The following is a 7,112-nucleotide window of genomic DNA, read 5'->3' as shown; positions in this document are numbered from 1 at the left end:
TTCCTTTAAAGTTCGAAATTTAAATCCCGAAAGTATGTCTAAAAGTTTTATTGGTTTTACTTGGGTTCTTGAGCCTACAGGGGGTAGTTGACCAGCACATCCTGGCGAGCCAATTCTAGCAACATGGGATCGTCGAAGAATTTGTTGATGGACACATCCTCTGAGAGACCCTTCCTGCGGCGCGTCTTGATCATAAACTCTCGCGCCAAATGGGATGCCTGCTGCGGCTCCAGGGGTCGGATAATGATGCTCTTGTCCAGCGGATCGCCAGGCACTATCTGCCAGTGATGAAACACCGAAAGACAAAAGGCTTGACCTTGGGTGTGTGTGCGGAGATCTGTTTCAAATCCAAATGAATCAATGGCGGGTATGAAGGCTTTAATCGTGTAGATAGGGGAACCCGAAACCGGAGCATCCTGCGTTACATGCCCTCTGTAGAAATGTAAATACAATTAGAAAGCAGATTCTCCACGGAAACCGTAAATTAAATCTCACCTTCGCCTGGCCAGCACAGTATAGACAGCAGACACACAATCCGCAGGTGCCTGTACCTCTACAAACAGATACGGTTCCATCAGTCGCGGCGTGGCCATCAGAAATGCAGAGTAGGCCACGCGACGTGCTGTTGGAATTATCTGTCCGCCGCCGCGATGCAGCGCCTCGTTCGCGATAACTCCGTCGAGAATCTTAAACTTTACATTCCGAATGGGCTCCTCGCAAAGCGGCCCTTCACGCGTACCCCACTGAAAGCCCTGCACAATCGAATCTTTTACCGCTGTCAATAGGTTCTTGTCCACTTCCGAAGGCAGGGTGTCGTCCACGAGGATATTCGGACCCGTTGAGTCGGGACCGAAGGCCCAAATGGAACGCGCAGCCAGGAGATCCCAATCGTAGTTGACCTGGAAGAACTCTCCAATTCGTTTTTTGTTCCAATTAATGCAGACAGTTCCGTTTTCAATGTCCTCGGCCAGACCCTTTTCCAGTGGCTCCGAGATCATGGTTATTTTGTTCTTCTTGTTCGGGGTTTCAGCAAAACATTTTAGCGAACTGGTTTCCACAACCGTTTCGCAGAAAGCCACCACAGGATCCGCCACTTTTATGTCAATCTCCGAGTACATTTTCCTCAGGTCGTGCATCACACAATCCAAGTACAGCTCGCCAGTGCCTAAGATAACATGCTCACCCGATTCTTCGACTCGTGTCGAAAGAAGTGGATAAGATTTGTTTACTTTGCGAAGCCCATCCAACATCTTGGGAAGCTCAGACGGATTTACAGGCTCCACAGCTATCTTGATAATGCTCTGAGTATTAAACTTCAGTGGCCGGAATATGTAGAGGTCCTCAGGGACATTAATATCCACAATCGTGGAGGTTTTAACGATGCACTGATCAATACCTTCGATGAGCACCCAATTTCCGGCGGGAACTCGATTAAGCTCCACTTTATAGCGAGACTCAAATACCCACAGACGGCCCACCTGCAGTATGCGGGAATCCTCCTCGTCCTGTAGCGTGTAGTTCTCTCCTAGGACACGCACCTCCTGACCAGCATGCAGCGTACCAGAGACAATCCTCGCCAGAACTTGGAAGAAGGTACAGTCATCGTTGGGATACATCTTGGAGCTGTGCACCATCAGGGTGCCGTACTGATTGCACGAAATCATATCTCGGTAGATGTCTCCCTCTTTGGGTCCAGTGTAAATGTGGTCCACCTTTCGCTTGGCATTTTCCAAAGGAGATTTAATATGCTCCACGCACATGTCAACGAAGCCGCTGCAGTCGCCCATGAAACGATTGCAGACGAGTCGCAACAAAGGTCGTATGTTGGACTTCATTTCTTCTTTGGAGACGCGCACATTCAACTCTGCCAGGGTGTCCGACAAAGTGGTGTCCACATCACCAACCACCTGGGCGATCAGCTTGTACATGGGCTCCAGAATGAACTCCACAAAGCTGCGTTGTGCCGAATTATGCGGCTGCTTTTTCGAGAACTTACGCCTATTTATAGATGGGTAATGAAATTGTTGTAATTCGTTATTAGAATTTGTAACAGTCACTTACGTTTTGCTGTTGAAGTACATGTCGCCCCAGAGGCGCTTGGCAAAGTCCAGGTACGCCACTCCCTCATAAGTGTCCGCATAGAGTTTGGCAAAAGATTTCAAGGTAAAACAAAAGCCGTACAACGAACTGGCAAAGCAAACGTTGCCCAGGATGGGCGAAACTAGCAGATTGTCATCAGCGGCACCATAGGTGCTATAAGAAAAAAATGAATTAAGATTCTGCATTATTTGATAAAGTTTTACTCACCTCAGTAGACCATTGACCTCCTCCACAATGTGCTTGAGCTTAAAATAGGCGTCCTGAGGCGGTAACTTCAGTTCAAGGATGAGGCGATCAATCTGCGTCAGAGGAAAACATTAGAAAGACCTAAGATGACAATAAAACCATCACCAACCTTGTTTATGCACACGGTGATTGCCTGGCGCTCCTGCACCGCGTGTTTTAGCAGCCGCTCCGTGTTCAGCATGACACCCTCGGCTGCATCGATAAACAGAACCACACCATCGCACATTCGCATGGCGGCAGTGGCTTCGTCCGAGAAGTTGACATGTCCCGGGGTGTCAAAGATATTGAGCAAGTAGCTCTTCTGCTTGACATCCTGCAGGACAAGAGTCACCGGCGTGGCCTTGATGCTGCAACCGCGCTCCTGCTCTGTGAACAGGGTGTCCGTGTAGCGCAACTGGCGCTCCTCCATGTTCTCGAACTGCGGATGCGTCTGCCGGATGAGGCAGTCGACAAAGGTGGTCTTGCCGTGGTGCAGGTGGCCAACTAATGCCACGTTGCGGATCAGAGGTGGTGTGTCCATTAGATCGGCCATGAACTCCATGTCGTAGGTGGTCTCCTGCATGTCCTGCTCCTTGATCTGGAACTTAAGCTTTTTCACCGGCTCGATGAGCGGCTTGTCCAGCGGCTGAGCGTCCTCCTCCTGGACAATAGTCTCCACATCCGGCCCGTAGACCTCAACGGCCGAGGGATAATAGCGTTTGTCCTCGTGCAAAACAACGGCGGTCACTTCCTTATCCTCGTCCTCCTGCGGCTCCACCTCATCCTCGTCCATGGCGTCCTTTCAATGGAAAACAAATGGTATTATAAACATTTTATAACAATTTCACATATAAAAACCTCTGGATCATCCTGCACATCGGGTTGCCCGTAAATACTTTGGTCATCATCCTCGTCGCTGTCTAGATCGGGGCCAATATAGTTGCCAAACTCATCGTACAAATCGGAATCCATGCTAAATGCTGAAGAGTACATATTTTTTATTATTTTCATTCAAAATTGGCAAGCGGCGTCTCAAAAACTTGTAAGCTTTCACGGTGGTTCAAGATAAAAGTCCCCGCTTGTTTTTTTATGTTCAACCACTCACCAAAAGTAAGGACACCTTCTGTTTACTATTTCTATTGAGAAATCTAATAAAAACAGCAAATAATTTAAGATTTTACAATTTTTACACAAAAACGCGGATTGCAAACACGCTGTTCTTCTTCTTCTCAAAAATCGAACAGCTGTTAAAACGCCGGCATTGTTTACGGCGTTGCCAACACAAAATTGATTAAATGCACGCAGCCCTGGCGGCAACATTTAAAATTGCCCGCTCATTAGGCATAATTAACGTTTTCCCCAGCAGGTAATGCAGGTAGTTGCGATTCCAGAAAAATGGTAGACCTTATGGTTTATATTGCACTGCAGTCGCCTAAAGTAATTAGTCGAAAGTGACACCGGTTGGCGTCAGCATCATTATGAAGAAATTGTGTTTGCTTCTTTTGATGGCACATTTTGTGACTTCAAGCAGAGATTCAAATAAAATTCTTGATCGCGACGAATGGATTAACATAGCCAAAGAGTACATAAAGAATCACAAGCCATACAAGGCAAAAATCTACGAGCCGTACAAACCCCAAATAGTAAATTTTACAAACCCATTCGAAGGAGATATTTGGGACACAACCACAGTAGCAAGCATTGCGGAATCTACAACCCCCTCGGATGAGGCGACGACTAATTATTTTACTGAGGAAATATCCAGCACAACAAGCAGTACTCAGGATACAACGACATTGCAGCCTGGAATTTCAACTACAGAATCCATTTTTCTGATATCGGAATCGCCTGAAACCACCACAAGAATTTTGGAGACCACAACATCATGGACGGAATTTCCGGAATCAACTACCCAGTCTACCGATTTTACAACAGAATCAAGTGAATCAACCACTGAAATATCTTCAGAAGATCAGAGTACAACTGAATCTATGTTCGTAACATCGGAAGCTCCTGAAACAACTACAAGTATTTTGGAGTCAACTACAGAAGCTCCGGAATCAAGAACCATTTATTCTACAACAACCAGTCCCGGATCTTTAGATTTTTCTACAGAAACAAATCCAAGCAGTACAGAATTTCCAGAATCGACGACCTTCATTGAGAATTTATCTACACCATCTACAGGTATTACAGAAATTAGTCCAATTACTACAACATTGCCGGAATCAACGACAATCATTGGAGATTTCTCTACAGCATCAACAACATTGCCGGATTCAACTACCCAATATAACGATTTTACAACAGAATCATATGAATCAACCACTGAAATTTCTTCAGATGATCAGAATCATAGTACAAATGAACTATTATTAACCACTGAAAGCCAGGAAACCTCTACATCTCTGCTGGAAATCATTAGCACCACTCCAGGCATAGAAACTACAACCTCATACCTTGATACAGTGATTGACAGCACAGAAGTGGAGAGTTCGACACCATCTGGATTTAATTTGACAACTGAAATAATTCAAAGTCAAGAAGAAACCACAACTCCCAGTCGAAAATATTTCTTGGAGGAGTCTGTAAGACATAGGCCAAGAAAAATGAAGTATACTTCAGACACAGAGCCCGAAATTTACTGGTACTAAATATATTTTTGAATAAAGAGAAAAGATTGTAATTTTAAATAATGGCGGCATTTTAAATTTTATGTTGTTTGGTAATTTTAGTATTTTTGTTGAAGTAGCTGGCAACGCGGATAAATATATTTAAGAATTGGAAAGACAGCCACACTAGGCTAAACACATTTTTGTTTTGGCTAACAATTTTCCTATTTTCTTAAACTTTATAACTTAAATATGAGTTTGGCCAACATAAAACAGAAAGAAGCCAAGGGCAAGAAGAAAATGCTACCCAAGTTGCGCACTATTCTGGCCAACCCGTATAAACAGCACAGGTGAGGCAGTCATTAAGTTTGGAAATAACGATCAACAGGTTGTTTTTATTGACTTTTAGCCCTGTTTTGTCGGATGAGGAAGTTCAACAGTTTTGTCAGATCTTTCAAAAGGCCAGAGAAAAAAGCGCGGGAGAAACAAAATCGTTTGCTTCTCGATTTGGTATTAATCTTGGCCTGGCAAGCTCCCTGCGTGCCATAAACTCCCAGCGTTTTTCCTGCTTGCTAGTTTCTTTGAGCCTGCGACCAGCCCATCTGATCCGTTTAATAGCCACCAGTGCATCCGTCAAGGTTTCCACGGCGCCCATCTATGCACAACCCAAACTGGAGGAGCTTACTCAGGAAATCTTTGGGGTAAAGGCAGTTTGCTTGGCCTTACCTTTGGATTTAGGTGCTATAAGTACGGAGCTGGAGCAGTGGGTTGCTGCCCGACAGAGGAAAGCGCCACCTGCCAAAAAGATTATACCTAAAATCCACAAGAAACTTAAGAACGTGCCAATATATACCCAACCAACCGAAGATACAAAGGAGAAACCTCTTCCAAAAGTGGAAAAAAAGGATTGGGATGATGATTTCATATCCTTCTCTGCGGAAAAACCCTCTATAAGGCTGGACCGCGAGGATGTCCAGGTGGAGACCCAAAAACTGGGCAATGCGCTCAGCAATTTGGCCATGAAAGGCAAAAGTAAAAAGGTGGAAGTGAAAAAAGAGAAATCCCCACTTCTGGAACCCATGGAAGTGGAGCAAATTGTTGATGCAGCGGAGCCCGATGAAGATGACTTTCTGCCCAAAGATCTGCAGACCTATCGACCTCTTACTGTCCACCAAGTTCGTCCTAATCCCGACAAAAAACCCAAAAAGAAGCGAAACAAAAAGTCGAATCAGGCAAACAGCAAATCCTAATAATAGTTGGCAACGCGACCGCATCAGCTGTAGTTTTAGGTTATGTTATTCAGTTTGTTATCGTAATTTTTAAGCCGCTCGCACACAAAATGCTCCGAAGTTTACGGCAAATAACGAGGCTAGGTAGATCCCTAAAGACGCCAATCCCGGCCAGAAGCCTGCTTAAATTGCCAGCCAACTCCAGACTCCAGGCTCCCTTGCACACCAGCGTTGCCTTGTTGAAATACGACAAGAAATCCTCGCGAGCGTCGGATGATTTGGACAGCGACGACGAGGATGATGAGGATTTCAAGGACGAAAGGGACTCCAAGGTGGTCAAGACCAAGGTGAACTCGCTGCGTGCTGATCTTTTGCTGAAAGCTGGCCTGGGCATGGCCAGGAAGTAAGAATATTTCCCAGAAACTCAAACTTAGTGCTCCCAAAAAAACATGTTGAATCTTCTCCCTCAGCAAAGTGGAACTAAATTTCTATGAGAGCAAGATAAGAGTCAATGGAAAAAAGCTGGCCAAGAAGAGTGCCCAGGTTAGAACCATCCATTCTGATATAAAATCCAAGCTAACAAGTCCCATTTTCAGCTCGATATCGGCGATGACATCGATGTGATCAGAGGTTTTAGCCAGACGAATCCTTCTCACCTGGTCGTGGCCCGCGTCTCCATCCTCTCCGCCAGCGAACGCGAAGAGGGACTCAGTGTTCACCTGCGTCGCTACAAATCCCTGCTGGTAGAGAACTACAGAGGACCCAACGCCTTTAAATCCTCGGAACACGTCGCTCATTAAATCAAGTTAGGAAGAAATTGATGATGCTGCTTAGTAAATTAGAAATGGCATTCTCATTTAATTGCACGAGGGTTGTATTCGAGTAAGTTATAAATAAAATTTCAAAAAGTGAAGGATGTGGGGTTTAAGATGATAGATCTAGTGTT

The 7,112-nt window shown here is 45.1% G+C and overlaps 4 protein-coding genes across 4 annotated transcripts; 3 read left to right on the top strand and 1 right to left on the bottom strand.

The window, feature by feature from the left end:
• Nucleotides 1–10: 10 nt before the first annotated feature.
• LOC119548349 (116 kDa U5 small nuclear ribonucleoprotein component) lies at nucleotides 11–3,562 on the bottom strand. Its single transcript, XM_037855567.1, has 7 exons — nucleotides 3,431–3,562; nucleotides 3,184–3,305; nucleotides 2,456–3,124; nucleotides 2,308–2,399; nucleotides 2,062–2,253; nucleotides 496–1,998; nucleotides 11–432 (listed from the first exon to the last, which is right to left on the bottom strand). The coding sequence occupies exons 2-7, from the start codon at nucleotides 3,295–3,297 to the stop codon at nucleotides 75–77; spliced, it is 2,928 nt and encodes a 975-aa protein (XP_037711495.1). The 5' UTR covers nucleotides 3,298–3,305; nucleotides 3,431–3,562; the 3' UTR covers nucleotides 11–74.
• A 214-nt stretch (nucleotides 3,563–3,776) lies between these two features.
• Nucleotides 3,777–4,979, top strand: LOC119552339 (cell wall protein DAN4). The gene has a single exon (XM_037862071.1). It carries the CDS (start codon nucleotides 3,804–3,806, stop codon nucleotides 4,977–4,979), a length of 1,176 nt encoding a protein of 391 aa, XP_037717999.1. The 5' UTR covers nucleotides 3,777–3,803.
• Nucleotides 4,980–5,116: 137 nt separating this feature from the next.
• Nucleotides 5,117–6,214, top strand: LOC119557685. The gene is made up of 2 exons (XM_037870559.1): nucleotides 5,117–5,287; nucleotides 5,347–6,214. Exons 1-2 carry the CDS (start codon nucleotides 5,190–5,192, stop codon nucleotides 6,185–6,187), a joined length of 939 nt encoding a protein of 312 aa, XP_037726487.1. The 5' UTR covers nucleotides 5,117–5,189; the 3' UTR covers nucleotides 6,188–6,214.
• A 25-nt stretch (nucleotides 6,215–6,239) lies between these two features.
• On the top strand, nucleotides 6,240–7,074 carry LOC119557694 (mitochondrial transcription rescue factor 1). Its single transcript, XM_037870571.1, has 3 exons — nucleotides 6,240–6,569; nucleotides 6,637–6,709; nucleotides 6,763–7,074. Exons 1-3 carry the CDS (start codon nucleotides 6,277–6,279, stop codon nucleotides 6,964–6,966), a joined length of 570 nt encoding a protein of 189 aa, XP_037726499.1. The 5' UTR covers nucleotides 6,240–6,276; the 3' UTR covers nucleotides 6,967–7,074.
• Nucleotides 7,075–7,112: the final 38 nt, after the last annotated feature.

Source organism: Drosophila subpulchrella, chromosome 3R (assembly GCF_014743375.2).
Source record: "Drosophila subpulchrella strain 33 F10 #4 breed RU33 chromosome 3R, RU_Dsub_v1.1 Primary Assembly, whole genome shotgun sequence".
NCBI classification, from domain to species: Eukaryota; Metazoa; Arthropoda; class Insecta; order Diptera; family Drosophilidae; genus Drosophila; species Drosophila subpulchrella.
This window is presented reverse-complemented; position numbering and strand designations above follow the sequence as displayed.

Bases quoted from the DNA above. Each gene is read 5' to 3' on its own strand.
- LOC119557694 (XM_037870571.1), top strand. From the start codon at position 6,277: ATGCTCCGAAGTTTACGGCAAATAACGAGGCTAGGTAGATCCCTAAAG. The intron at 6,570-6,636 runs GTAAGAATATTT...CTTCTCCCTCAG, and splicing joins GGCCTGGGCATGGCCAGGAA to CAAAGTGGAACTAAATTTCT. The intron at 6,710-6,762 runs GTTAGAACCATC...TCCCATTTTCAG, and splicing joins TGGCCAAGAAGAGTGCCCAG to CTCGATATCGGCGATGACAT.
- LOC119548349 (XM_037855567.1), bottom strand. From the start codon at position 3,297: ATGGATTCCGATTTGTACGATGAGTTTGGCAACTATATTGGCCCCGAT. The intron at 3,125-3,183 runs GTTTTTATATGT...TTCCATTGAAAG, and splicing joins ATGTGCAGGATGATCCAGAG to GACGCCATGGACGAGGATGA. The intron at 2,400-2,455 runs GTTGGTGATGGT...CCTCTGACGCAG, and splicing joins TCACCGTGTGCATAAACAAG to ATTGATCGCCTCATCCTTGA.
- LOC119552339 (XM_037862071.1), top strand. From the start codon at position 3,804: ATGAAGAAATTGTGTTTGCTTCTTTTGATGGCACATTTTGTGACTTCA.
- LOC119557685 (XM_037870559.1), top strand. From the start codon at position 5,190: ATGAGTTTGGCCAACATAAAACAGAAAGAAGCCAAGGGCAAGAAGAAA. The intron at 5,288-5,346 runs GTGAGGCAGTCA...ATTGACTTTTAG, and splicing joins AACCCGTATAAACAGCACAG to CCCTGTTTTGTCGGATGAGG.